Source organism: Hypanus sabinus, chromosome X2, assembly GCF_030144855.1.
Source record: "Hypanus sabinus isolate sHypSab1 chromosome X2, sHypSab1.hap1, whole genome shotgun sequence".
Lineage (NCBI taxonomy): Eukaryota > Metazoa > Chordata > Chondrichthyes > Myliobatiformes > Dasyatidae > Hypanus > Hypanus sabinus.
This window is the reverse complement of record NC_082739.1, coordinates 39,092,423-39,107,198: the sequence shown is the minus strand read 5'-3', so window position 1 is coordinate 39,107,198 and position 14,776 is coordinate 39,092,423. Positions and strand designations below refer to the sequence as shown.

The window sequence follows — 14,776 nt, the reverse complement described above, 5'->3', positions numbered from 1 at the left end:
CCAAGTTTCTTTGATCAGGAAGGAATGACTTCATCTTATATTTGCTTTCAGTTAGTTTCCCAGACATTAGGATTTGCCATCATTGATGGCTTACCCCAAGTAGGGGCAAACTTCCTCTCCCCTCTTTCTCTCTCTCATCCTCTCACTCCTTCACTCACTTTCTTTCCCTCTAATTTTCTGTTCACACTTTTGTTGATGTCATCATCACCCCAAATAAAATTTCTATATCAAAAAGTAGTATTTTTAGTGGCTTATAGCTCACCCTGTGTGTCATGACACTTTTTCCACTTTGCTCCTTCATGCATGTCTTCCCACTTTTGGAGAGAAACTCAAGCCACCATCTGTAGCCAGGATATTTTGATGTTGGCCTTGTAGAAATTCTTGACCTTCCTCCTAGTATTTATCTCCTTGATGAGTAGTTTGTCAAAGTCCTAAATCTCTCTCCCTCTCCTCTGCAGCTTGTCTCTCCTCCCTAGCAACCATATTAGATTATGCCACTGTTTGGCTATCTTTAAGGGCTATTGTTCTCTAAAACAGACTCGCAAAATATTGGCAACTGCGTTAAGTTCAGCCTGGTTCCATTAAGCAACCTATTAAGACTCTGGTGCTGCATTCTTGCCTTTGGCCTTCATCAATGCATTACTGGTGTGGAAAGAGAGAGGAACAACTAACTCCAAAGGGATCTTCTGACAAAATGCTTAGAACTTATCATAAGGGAAATCCTGATAATGAGATCAACAATTAGAAGACCTCATGTCAACCCTAATACCTATTGGCTCTATAATTGGCCAAGCAAGGGAAAGATGTCCAAAACCAGCAATGCCTTCTCAAAATCATAGAATCATAGAAATCTTCAGCACATTACAGGCCCTTCAGCCCACAATGTTGTGCCTAGAAACTGCCTAGAATTACCCTACTGCAAGGCCTTCACTAGTGGACTAACTACCATCTGATCTGCTCTATTATCTCATCAACATGGGACCAAGTTATCAACATCAACAGACACATTTCTGCAAGAAGATCAATATTGAAGATCTCAAGGACCCCACAAGACAGCACCTTAATGTATAGCTCTTATAGTCTTAACTTCACTGAAGCTTTGACATCACTGATCAGGACAGACTCTGAAACATCCTCTTTAAATTCAGCTCTAAATTCATCTCTACTTTACATCCATTTCATGGCAATTTGCAATCCATGGTGCAATCAATGGGTCTACAACAGAACCGGTCTCTGTGAAGATCAATGTCAGCTAAGGCTGTGTCATAGCCCAACATCTTTCTTGGTCTTTTTTACAATTAGGTATCTCACTTTCACAATATCTAGTCTTCAGAACTATTGAGAAATGGTTTAATCGACAGCAACTACACAGCAGAACCATTGTTTGTGTAAAGGGGGTTTCTTCTTTTATTTCTTCTTTTTCTTTGTTACCGTGTATGTAATCAAAATGGCTTCTTTGCTTTGTTAAAAGCAGGAATGCTTCTTTGCTGCGAGAGAGTGCTGGAAGCTTGTTTGGGTTAAAATTTACTGATAACGAGAATTGTATTCCTTTGTAAACCAATTGGGATTCTTCTGAGTCTGTAAGCTATTGTTGGCGGGCTTTTGGGGAGATTGGCGTGAGGGGTCGAGAGAGAGGACGGAATGCTGTAAGCTGGGCGAGGAACGGACCCCAAACGGGGGTCCGAGGCCAGGAGGTACTCCAAGGAGAGGAGATGAAGCTAGATGTGCTTGGTTGACCACTCGGAGGGTCCTGAGCTGCGAGTCGAGGAGTTCGGAGGGTCCTGAGCTGCGAGTCGAGGAGTTCGGAAGGGAACGAATGGTGGCCAGAAGACTTCAGTAATTGAGCTCCAACGGTTGTGCACAAAGTGGTTTGGACTTTGATAAGTTTGGCGCCTTTTCTTTATGTTTTTTCCTTCATATATACTGTATCGTTATTAATCACTTAGTTATAGTAACCTTTATAAATTGTACTCATTTAATTGCATACGGTGTACTGTCTGTTTTTGGGCGAGGCGGGGACATCACACAGCATCCACACCAGCTGATTACCCAGTTTGGCGGGGCCGAAGGCTGCTCCCCCTAGACAAGAACGAGCTGAGCGAGCCTGAGGTGACCCAGGGGGTTACATTTGCCTCCCTGATGGGAGTGGGACAAACAGTTCATGATCAGGGTGGATAAGATCCTTCATGATATTGCCTTTTTCGGCACCTTTCTGTATATATGTCCTTGACGGCTGGTAGGCTGGTGCACTGGGTGGTTTTGACTACCTATTGTAAAGGTTTCCCGTCAGCTACAATGCAGTTTCCGTACCATGCAGTGATGCAGCATGTTAGGATTCTCTCTACAGTATATCTGTAGAATGAAGTGAGTATAGATGTGGATTGTCCACTTCTCATCATTCTCCTCAGCAAGTAGATGGCATTGAGAATCTGAGTCCATTCACTGGCAACTCACAGAAACTCTGTGTTAGTGGTGGAAAGAGTGCACCACATCACAGTCTACCCTTTCATCCACCCAGTGACGTTCCACTTGCCCAAAGTGCAGAAGAGTTTGTAATTCCTACATAAATGAACTAAGTCATCCTCAATCCTGAGGGACTGCTGAAGAAGATAGGAAAGCTAAACCAGCTGCAATATTTTGAGGAGACCTCAGATGCACTAATGTTAAACACAATGATGATTTATCAATCAAAAAAGCAAGTACTACTTGATTTCTAGATCATTCTCTGTTGGTTTATTTATTTTAATTACTAAAATCAATTTCCTATAATTCTGCTACATTGTTACTGAATCCCACGCACGTCATTCACAAGATGACTCAGGGCAGTGAAGCAAAGTTTTTCAAAACAAAGCAGGAAAATAATGTTGTAAATAAGTATAGCTTAATGCCATCTGTTGGTGTTTGCTCATATTATAACTAGGTCTGTTTCTAATAAAAGTTGGTGTCCAGACTGGAGAAAAGATTTGTCCTGTTACCTGTTACTGACAAGTCCAGCTGGCATGATTGTTCTCCAAGGACGTTTGATGACACACATTTGTACACTCCTGAGTCCACCACTGTAAGGTTCTTCAGAATCAACGTGCCCTTTCTGGAATCTACAGCTAGAAAAGAAGATTGAAATCAAATTTAAGATGCTTCCAATCAAGAAGCAATTGTATGAAGTAAATCAGTAAGCCATTGTTAATTGAGTTCAATAGTTTCAACAATAAATCGTATGATCTCCAAGCATGCATTGTAGTCTGACTGGAACATGAAGGAAAGATTAGTTAAAGAAATAAATATTGTTGTTTATAGGTAAATTAAACCTTGTTACTCCGTTTTACTTGCAGGTGTGATGAACACTGTAATATTAATGAAAATCAAAAAAACTACTGATGTTTGAAGTCTGAGAAAAAATAAGGTGCTGGAAACACTCAAAAGGTCAGGCAGCATCAATGAAAACAGCAATAGCATTCACATTCATGCCAGAGACCATATATTAAAACTAAAATATTAATTCTTATTTCTCTGTCTTCTGAAGGCTTTTATCCCTGCTAGGATATAGATCAGTTAAGTGACTTTGGATGCAATTATTTCTGTTGGACTGCCTGCCTTTGTTAGTTCCATAGGTTCTCCTTCCATGTTCACCATAAGTAGTGGATGATATACAATGACATGCAATGGTCCCATGTTGTGGGCTATCTTTGAATGTTGTTAGATCAATTGACATTCTGGAGAGCAGTGGTGGTACTCTAAGCGCCACATGGCAAGGTAGCATATTTATCTGACATAATTCCAGTTTGGATTTACATTCAATGACTCTTATTAGATCATTGCTAGGTGAGGACAGGATCTGTTCATAAAGGATGTCTTTCACTATTATATAACATTGTACCTTCTTGAAATTACACTTCACACAGCCAGGCCTAGGAATCAACACCTGGGCCTCTGTGCCTCCCTCTGCAAATGCATCCTTGACATCTTTGCTTTCTGCAGTGGGTTGTAAGCTGAGCCAGCTCCATCATGAACTCAAACATCGCCACCATCGAGGACATCTTCAAAAGGCAATGCCTCAAGAAAGTGGCACACAACATTAAGGACAGCTGCTACCCAGGACATCCTTTTTCTCATTACTACCATCAGGGAGGAGGTACAGGAACTCAATATTTTAGGAACAGCTTCTTCCCCTCCGCCGTTAGATTTCTGAATGGTCAATGAACCCATGAACACTACCATCAATTTCTCGAACTTCCGGTAATGCCCCCACTTCTCCATCCCCCATTCCCATTTCCCTCTCTCACCTTATCTCCTTATCTGCTTCTGCTGCTTTTCCCCCTTTTCTTTCTTCCATGACCTTCTGTCGTCTCCTACCAGACTCCCCCTTCTCCAGTCTTGTGTGTCTTTCATCAAACAGCTTCCCAGCTCTTTATTTCACCCATCGCGGTTTCACCTATCATGTGGTATTTCTTCCTCCTGTACCCCCCCCCCCAAATTCTTATTCTGACTCTTCATCTTTTTTTTCTCCTGTCCTGTTGAAAGGTCTTGGCCCAAGACATGGACTGTACTCTTTTCCATAGATGCAGCCTGGCCTGCTGAATTCCTCCAGCATTTTGTGTGGCTCTGTATTTTAGATCTCTTTTTGCACTAATTATTAGTTCTTCATTTATACATATTTCTTATTAAATTTTACAGTCTGTTTTATGTATTACACTGTACTTCTGCCACAAAACAACAAGTCACATGACAAATTCAGTGTTAATAAACTTGATTCTTATATAGGGTCATGCACATAAAAACTGGAAAAAAAGTGTGTTTTAACTTTTGCGAACAAGTGGCACAATTTAGTTCTTTTGACTTTTGCTAAGAAAGTCTGTTATAACCTTTTGCTTATTTTATATATTTATTGAGATACAGCGCAGAATAGGCCCTTCAAGCCACATCGCAAGTAACCCCCAACTTAACCCTAACCTAATTATGGGATAATTTACAATGACCAATTAACCTACCAACTGGTATGTCTTTGTGAGAGGACACCAGAGCAGCTGGAGAAAACCCACGTATTCCACAGGGAGGATGTAGAAACTCTTTACAGAGGACGCCGGAATTGAACTCCAAACTCTGACACCCCGTGCTATAATAGTGTTGCACTAACCGCAACACTACCATCACACCCACAGCATCATTTTCTCCCTCTCTAAAAAATGAAGCAAAGTTGTTCTATAGCTCTATTGTTCAAACTTCTGATACCATTATTTACTATCGTGGCTATGAACAACCTATGTACACAATGCCTTGCCTACTGGTTGCTGAAACCAATTAGAATATTCATTTAATTCAACATGAATCATATGCCGAGAGAACTTGTAATCAAATAACTATGCATACTGAAGGAGGGTGTGACACCTACAGCTATTATGAGAAATTCATTAGATATTGATGAATAGACTAGTACGTCTACGTTCCAAACAAACTGCTGGATGAACTCAATGGGCCAAGCAGCAACTGTGGGTGTGGGAGGGGTGGGGGGGGGGGGGAGAGAGAAATAGTTGTTTTCTTTTCCTCCACATATAATATTCGACCCACTGAGTTCCTCCAGCCATTTGCTTTTGCTCCAGATCCCAGCATCTGCAGTCACTGGTGACTCATCCATCTCAGTTCAAAACGAGTTGCATAATAGACACAGGGAACTACAGACACAGTAGGTGCACTTCTGCACTTGCAACTTTCATCAACTTCAAGTGCTTTGGGATTCTCGATAAATGCTCAACGAGAAGTACCGTCAGAGATACCTTTTCCTGTGATCCTTGGTGCAGCAGTGTCAGAACTGACCTCTGACCATTTGTACAAGGGTGCAGGGCGACCCTCTGTTGAGCTGCAGGACAAGGTAACATTGTTTCCTATGTATGGTTTTCCGATCACCTTACACTTTGGAATCGATGGTGGTACTGTTGAATAGAAAGAAATGACACACATCAGTACTGCTAACAAACTAGATTGCTGGACCTAATAATGAACTTAAGCAGTAATTATTCAATTCAAGATTAATGAGCGTGGAAAAACACAGAAATTCAAAGGGTTCAATACACCAGGAAACTATGTTAAATTCTCAATTACCTTTGTATTCTCATCTAAGATACACTGTAATTTAATGCCAGTTAATCATCAGTGCTATGCACATAGACTACGCCATTCCACTGCATTTTAAAGTGGATAACATACCCCTTTTATGGACGTATAGGAGAAGACCAATTACTCTCTGTAATTAACATCTCAGCAATAGCCTGTATCATCTCCTGACACTTTCTTGTGGCCAATTACTAGCCAGAAGATTGTTGACATTACTGGAATTTGGCCCCTCAGTGTTCTGAATCAAGTGGGGATCAGAGTGACAGTCAGACCAGCAAGCTCTAACGACTCTGGTCCTATTAGAGGAAATGGGCAGGAGAGGGAATTTGCAAGATCTGTAGGTAATACAGACAATGGCACAAAGTCCTCTGGGCCATTACTGTTTTAATTAACTCCACTACAGTGGCATATATGCTGGACCTGAGGTATTGGAACAAAGAAAATTGCAAAGAGAGATGTTGCAATGACAAAGCCTGCCTAACTTCAGTCTATAGTACATTAGAACTAGATCTGTGATTAACTTCATTAGGATCATGACCCACATGTCAGCACGTAGTAGAAGAATAGCAGATTTCTGAAAACTGACAGATTTGAGAAAGATTCTTCATAATCGCCCTTGGTGATTTTTTTAAAATTTGAATTAGGCACTAGTATATGCAGTATACTGGCATAATGGTAACAAAGTCCAACAATGAATGAATCATTTATGTGAGAAAGAATCTTTCAATCATCATTAAACCTTTTGTATCTACTTATTAACATTTAGCCTTAATAGTTACTTTGGTGCAATTTTGGCATTTTTATGATCTGCACATTCTTATGAAGACATATCTGTCATCTTTAAGTCTCTCTGATATGGGGAACAATAGCTTAGAACCAACAAGAAGAAAATTATTTCTCCTCCTTACCTTGCACTATTAAATTGACAAATGCCTCACTGATTCCAGTGAAGTCTGGAGGATTGTTGATATCACAGGAATACCTGCCAGTATCAGATGACTTGGTGTTTTCAATTATAATAGATGCATCTCCCGTGGTCGGCTCCTGATCAACCAGTCTGATTCTCTTGGCTTGAGGCCCAAGTTTATAAGTTTCTCCAGCAGTATAGTAAAGAATCTAAGAAGATAAAATTATGTTAAATAGAATCATGAGCTAGGATAACACAACTGTGAAGAACTTTGTTCCTTACCATTCCTCATTTGAGACCATGAATCTCTCAAAGGCTTCTGATTCAATGAAGCAAGTAGCTCACTGCTTGTTAATCCTTTCCCTCTGTGTGGATTTCAGCATGCAACTCGCAGTGCTTCACTTTGTAAACGTGCTTATTTTAGTTTAATAGCTAGTTCCTTCAATACCGCGTTCCTTCTAGACAAATGGGGCACTGTAGTTCAAACCCAACAATAAAAAAATAGTTTCTTCACCTTACCTCATGCTATTAATTGTTTAATTTCTCTGCTATTTTCTTGCTGTTTATCATAGGTTCTCCTGTAGCAAAAAACAAACAAACTGCTGAAGCAAGGTATTGGGTCAAGCATTATCTGTGAAGACAAAGAAATAGATGACGCTGCAACAGGTGTCCACAGATACAGCTTGACCCATGGAGTTCCTCCAGCAGTTTATATTTTGCTCCATATTCCAACATCTGCAGTCTCTTGTAACTCTAAACTTCTCCCATCTCTGTCTGTATTTGCCATTGCTACAAGACTATTGAATGAATCACTTATACGATAAGATGGATTCTTGATCTTCCAATCTACATCGTTATGTCCTTGCAACTTATTGTAAAAGTTCAAAGCAAATTTTTATCAAAGTACATATATGTTACCACATACAACCCTGAGGTCCATTTTCTTACGGTCATTCTCAATAAATCCAAAACTCATAATCAAATCAATGATGAACTGCATCAACAGGGCGGGCAAGCAGTGTGCAAAAGACAACAAACTTTGCAAATACAAACAGAAAGATAAACAAAAGAAATAATCATAGTAATAATAACAAATAAGCAATAAGTGTCAGGAACATGAGATGAAGAGTCCTTGAAAGTGAGTTCATAGGTTATGGGAACAGTTCAGTGATGGGACAAGATATAATGAACACTGTGCTGCACTGAATACGGACTTCTGATTTTGTATTTTTATACCCTGCGTTTTTGCTCATTCTTTCTTGCTGCTGTTCGTGCAATTTGTTTTATTGTGCAAGGGGAGGTTGATGTTCTTATTTTTCTTTTGCTTAATTTGTCTTTTTACGCAAGGAGGAGGTTGATGTTCTTGTTGTCATTTGCGTGATTTTCCTTTTTATGCAAGGGGGAGATTGATGTTGTCATTTGCGCAATTTGTTTTTTTGTGCATGAGGGAGGTTGATGTTCTTGTTGTCGTTTGCGCAATTTGCTTTATTGTGCAAGGAGAGGTTGATGCTCTTGTTGTCTTTTGCTTAATTTGTTTTTTTTTGCGCAAGGAGGAGGTTGATGTTCTTGTCATTTGCGTGATTTGCTTTTTTGTGCAAGGGAGAGGTTGATGCTCTTGTCGTTTGCACAATTTTTTTTTTGCACAAGGGGGAGGTTGATGTTCTTGTTTCCATTTGTGGGATTTGTATTTTTTTGCATGGGAAGAAGATGTTTTTCTTTGAATGGATTCTATAATTTTCTTTGTTTTGTGGCTGTCTGTGGAGAAGACAAATCTCAGGGTTGTATACTGCTTACATACTTTGATAATAAAAGTACTTTGAACCTTTGAATTCTTTGAAGTGAAGTTGAGTGAAGTTATCACCTCTGGTTCAGAAGCCTAGTGGTTGAGGGGGTAATACCTGTTCCTGAACCTAGTGGAGTGAGTCCCAAGACTCCTGTACCTTCTTCCTGATAGTAGCAATGAGAAGAGTTGGGGGTGTCTGAAGATGGATGCTGCTTTCCTGCGACAACACTTCATGTAGATGTACTCAATGGCGGGGAGGACTTTACCAATAATAGACTGGGCAGTATCCACTACTTTTTGCAGGCTTTTCCATTCAAGGGCATTGGTGTTTCCAGACCAGGCTGTGACTCAGCCAGTCAATATGCACTCCACCACACATCTATAGAAGTTTGCCAAAGTTTTAGATGTCGTGCTGAACCTTTGCAAACTCTTAAGAAAGTAGAGTCATTGCTGTGCTTTCTTCATAATTGCACACATGCTGGGCCCAGAGTAGAAACTCTGAAATGATAACACTGAGGAATTTAAAGTTGCTGATCTTCTCCACCTTTGATCCCCCAATGAGGACTGGCTCATGGACTTCCAGTTTCCTCCTCCTGAGTCAATAATCAGCTTCTAGGTCTTTCTGACATTAATTAAGAGGGTATTGTTGTGGCACCACTCAACCAGATTTTCAATCTCTCTCCTATATGCTGATTCATCACTATTTTTGATTCGGCCTTGACAGTGGTGTCATCAGCAAACTTAATTATGGCATTGGAGCTTTGTCACCCAGTCATAAGTGTAAAGTGAATAAAGCAGAGGGCTGAGTACACAGCCATGTGGCGCACCTGTGCTGATGGAGATTGTGGAGAAGATGTTGCTAATCCAAACTGACTGGGGTCTGCAAGTCAGGAAATCCAGGATCCAATTGCACAAGGAGGTATCGAGACCAAAGACTTGAAACTTATGGATTAGATTTGTGAGGAAGATGGCATTAAATACTGAGCTGCAGTCAATAAAAAGCATCCTAGTTATGCATCTTTGTTGTCTGGAGTTCCAGGGTTGAATAAAGAGACAATGAGATGGCATCTGCTGTGGCCCTGTTGGGGTAGTGGACAAATTGGAGCGGATCCAAGGCACTTCTCAGGCAGAAGTTGATATGTTTTCTCACCAACATCTCAAAATACTTCATCACTATGCACTGCACTGCACTTTCTCTCTAACTGCAAAATTATATTCTGTATTCTGCTATTGCTTTACGCTCTGTACCAACTCATGCCGATGTGATGAAATGATCTTAAAAGATGGCATAAGAAACAAAGATCTTCACTGTACCTTGGTATATGTGACAATAATAAACCAATTACCAGTTAATCATTCTGTTTCTTTCATAAATAAAAAAGCTATTAAAGTTTATTTTTATGCTTCTCACCAGTCTACTTTCATATCCCATCTTGGCTCTCCCTGTCAATTATTTGGTTCTCCTTTGTTGAATTCTAAAATGCTCCCAATCTTCAAGCCCACTCCTATTTCAGGCAATGTTATCAGCCTTCTCCTTAGATTTAATGCTAACTTCAATTTCTCTTGTCAGTGATGGATGAATGACTATTCATTGTGGGTTTTCATGTCCAGAAGGATATTTTGCAACTTATGCATTATTTCCTTCAATGTTGAGCTTTGCATGTCCACTGCCATAACTATTGGTGTATTCTCTCAATCAAATGTGGCCAATTCTCCTTTCATCCCTTCACTGTTTTCTTTGCTTTATTAAATCCCTAGATTCACACTGAACTACAGCACGTCCAAACTCAAAGTAAAATTTAGTTGTCAGCTGCTTAAATTTCTGAAGATCTCCCAAACAGCTGCTATGTAGGGCATCACTGACCTTTCCTCATAAATCTGGCCCAGTACCATGGGATCTTTTCCTTCCATCTTGATTTAACATCTCACCTGAAAGACAGCAGCGATGTCGCAACCAAAGTTTCATGCTCAAGTCTCCAGAGCTGTATTGAAGTGTCATAGAGTCATACCACATAGAAAAGTGAATAATGAGTCCATTTTTGCATTTTCACTCATCCTATTTGCTCACATTAGGACTAGACATTTCTACACCATATCCTGTTTAATTTTTTTCTCTAAATGCCTCTTAACATAATAATTGCATCTGATTTCTCCACCTCTTCTAACAGAGCATTCCAAATATCAGCCATTCCTTCTGTAAAAGTCTTACCTCTCAGATACCCTTTAAAACTTCTTCCTCTAGCCTTAAACCAATGCCGTTTTGTTTTGAATGCCTCTACCATGGAAATAGGTTATCCTACCTGACCTTATACACTACAATAAGGTCTCCCCTGAGCCCTCTGTACTCTTCAATAACAAGTGTAGCCTAGCCAATCTCTTGGCATAACTAAACTCCTCCAATCCAGAATACAGTGGGGCTACATGTACTGATGCTGCTGTGAGAGGACTATCAGCTGGATAGTTACTTTTGAGGGAGGGTACAACATGGCATTCCATTTTTCCCAGTCGTTTGACTAATGGTTGTGAGCCGGAGACATCTTAAGATATAGAGAAATAGGGCAGAACTAAGTCTTACCTTCTCAGCTAATGCATTTTCATTTGGGCCTGGTGTAAATCGCCATTCAAGGGTGAACTGGGAATCAATGAATGTTTTGTAACTGCAGTGAAGGGTAGCATTGTTGCCAATGTTTACTACCACATACGGCTGACTTGTTGTGACATATATTGATTGCACTGCATCTGGAAAAGTAAATTTGAGAGAATTATTTCCACAGGACCATTCCCTTCCAAAATTAATCCTTTTGGAACTCACTCTTCATATTCTAAGTGACATACCATAGAGAAGGCTATTTAGCCCATTGAGTCCAATGCCAGTAGATATGGTGATCCCATTCCCCACAGTAATTACGCCTGTAAGCTAATCAACTCCTCCTAGTTTCTACTACTCAGCTACACACTAGTGGCAATTAACCTAACAACCCACACATCCTGGTTTGTGGGTGAAAACTGAAGTACCCAGGGAAATCCATCTAGCCACAAGGAGATTGTGCAAACTCCACACAGACAGCATTCGAGGTCAGGATTGAACATGGATCACTCGAATTGTGAGGCAAGGGATCCACTAGATGAGTCACTTGCCATTTATTACCAATTCAGCTCACTTGAGATAGTCTTGAATAGTCTTATTCTTTCACAGAAGTCAGTGGTCAAGATGACAAACTTCATAGCACAGTAAAGGGACTGACCCATGGTCTTTATTAACAGCTTTCACGATGTTGGGATATGTTGTCATGTGAACAAAGTCACCACAAAGACACTGAAGCTAGTGGATATAGAAGTGTTTATTCAACAAAAGTGAGCAGCAGGCATTATATTGAGATGCTGTGAGAGGAAGAGGCCTCCTGACCCAATATTACATGATATTTTTTATATGCTAAAGATTAAAGGTAACAGCAGGACAGTTCTCGAGTTGCAATGCATCTACAATGCTTCCTTTGAATTACATACTGTATAGCTTTCACACACCTCCTTCTTCACTCTCAGGACAAGGCTATTCATTTGAGAACTGATGAGAGATTCTCCTTCTTCAAAGAAAGGGGCTTTCCTTCCTCCACCATCAATGCTGTCCTCACCCACATCTCTCCCATTTCACGCATGTCTGTCCATCACCCTTCCAGGGATAGGGGTCCTCTTCGCCTACTACCCCAGTAGCCTCTATGTCCTGCACATAATTCTTCGAAACTTCCGCCATCTCCAATGGAATCCCACCACCAAGCATATCTTTCGCTCCCCCTACTCCCTTGTCCATTCATCCTTCTCCACTGATATCCATCCTGGAATGTATCCTAATGCCACACCTGCCCCTACACCTCCTCCCTCACTACTATTCTGGGCCCCAAACAGTTCTTCCAGGTGGGGCGACACTTCACCTGTGAGTCTGTTAGGGTCATCTACTGTATCCTGAGCTCCCGGTGTGGCCTCCTGTATATTGGTGAGTCCTGACGTAGATTGGGAGACCACTTATGCTCCATCTACCAGAAAACGCCTTTCCCTTTTCATCCATGGCTTTCTGTTCTCTCCTATCAGATTCTCCTTCTCCAGCCCTTTATCTCTTTTAACTACCAGCTTCTCAGTTCTTCACTTCACCCCCTCCTCCTCTCCCAGTTTCACCTGCCACCTTGTACTTCTTCCTCCAATCCCCCACCTCCTTACTCTAAATTCTCATCCTTTTCCCCCAGTCCTGATGAAGGGTCTCGGCCCAAAATGTTGACTGTGTAGTCTTTCGTGTGTGTCACTTGGATTTCCAATATCTGCAAATTTTCTCATCCTTCTTCACACCCATTCTGCCAACACCAAAGATGAATATTAATCAGCATTGTCTCATTTGCAATCAACTCCGGTTCACAGCTCCAGGAAAACTATTGTTCAAGGCTGCATTTTAAATTCAATCTACAATCCACGTTCATATCTGAAGATTTGTTGTCGGTGAGATTAATATTTGCTATATACCCTAACTCCAGAATAGGCCCGAACAGGATCCATTGCTTAAATGGGGAACATCAATTGATTTAGCAGCATAATGTCAACTACATCCTTTTCATTCACCATCCGTCATCATTTTGTTGCATTAGCCAGATCAGCCTCCACTCATTATTCAAAGATGGTTACCAGGAATCAGGCAAACAGTCCTGATGAAGGATTGCAGAGAGACATTGATAGGATGCAGAAGTGGGCTGAGAAGTGGCAGATGGAGTTCAACCCGGAGAAGTGCGAGGTGGTACACTTTGCAAGGACAAACTCCAAGGCTGAGTGTGTGTAGGCCGCCGTTAGTCTCAATAGAGACATGGATTTGCACCTTGGAAAGTTTTCAGGGCACAAGCCTGGGCAAGGTTTTTTTTTATGGAGGACCGGAAGTTGCCCAAGCTGCAAGTCTCCCCTCTCCACACCACCAATGTTGTCCAAGGGAAGGACAATAGGATCCATACAGCTTGGCATCGGTGTCGTCACAGAGCAATGTGTGGTTAAGTGCCTTGCTCAAGGACACACACACAAGCCTCAGCCAAGGATCAAACTATCAACCTTCAGATAGCTAGACGAATGCCTTAACCACTTGGCCATGCGCCAAGGCAGAGTACAAAGTAAATGACAGGATACTTGGTAGTGTGGAAGAGCAGAGGGATCTGGGGGTACATGTCCACAGACCCCTGAAAGTTGCCTCACAGGTAGATAAGGTAGTTAAGAAAGCTTATGGGGTGTTAGCTTTCATAAGTCAAGGGATAGAGTTTAAGAGTTGCGAGGTAATAATGCAGCTCTATAAAACTCTGGTTCGCCACACTTGGAGTACTGTGTCCAGTTCTCATCGCCTCTCTATAGGAAGCATTGGAAAGGGTACAGAGAAGATTTACCAGGATGCTGCCTGGTTTAGAGAGTATGCATTATGATCAGAGATTAAGCGAGCTAGGGCTTTACTCTTTGGAGAGAAGGAGGGTGAGAGGAGACAAGGTAGAGGTATACAAGATATTAAGAGGAATAGATAGAGTGGACAGCCAGCGCCTCTTCCCCAGGGCACCACTGCTCGATACAACAGAACATGGCTTTAAGGTAAGGGGGTGGGAAGTTCAAAGGGGATATGAGAGGAAGGTTTTTAATCAGAGAGTGGTTGGTGTGTGGAATGCTCTGCCTGAGTCAGTGGTGAAGGCAGATACACTAATGAAATTTAAGAGACTACTAGACAGGTATATGGAGGAAGTTAAGGTGGGGGGTTATATGGGAGGCAGGGTTTAAGGATTGGCAGATCATTGTGGGCTGAAGGGCCTGTAATGTGCTGTACTATTCTATGTTCTATCTTGGCTCGAAACATCAACTGTTTACTCTTTTCCATAAATCTTGTCTGGCCGGCTGAGTTCCTCCAGCATTTTGTATGTAAACACATATTCATCTACTTAATTACAAGATGCTCCAGTGCCAAATATCAGACAGTT

At 41.2% G+C, this 14,776-nt stretch overlaps 1 protein-coding gene across 1 annotated transcript in view; it reads right to left on the bottom strand.

The window, feature by feature from the left end:
- The window catches only part of LOC132385313 (V-set and immunoglobulin domain-containing protein 2-like), a 36,581-nt gene that overhangs the window by 12,195 nt on the left and 9,610 nt on the right, over positions 1–14,776 (bottom strand). The window contains exons 2-5 of the mRNA XM_059957333.1: positions 11,371–11,534; positions 7,014–7,221; positions 5,769–5,924; positions 2,976–3,101 (exon numbers count right to left, since the gene is read on the bottom strand). Coding sequence (XP_059813316.1) covers positions 2,976–3,101; positions 5,769–5,924; positions 7,014–7,221; positions 11,371–11,534 — 654 coding nt within the window. The remainder of the gene's footprint in view (positions 1–2,975; positions 3,102–5,768; positions 5,925–7,013; positions 7,222–11,370; positions 11,535–14,776) is intronic.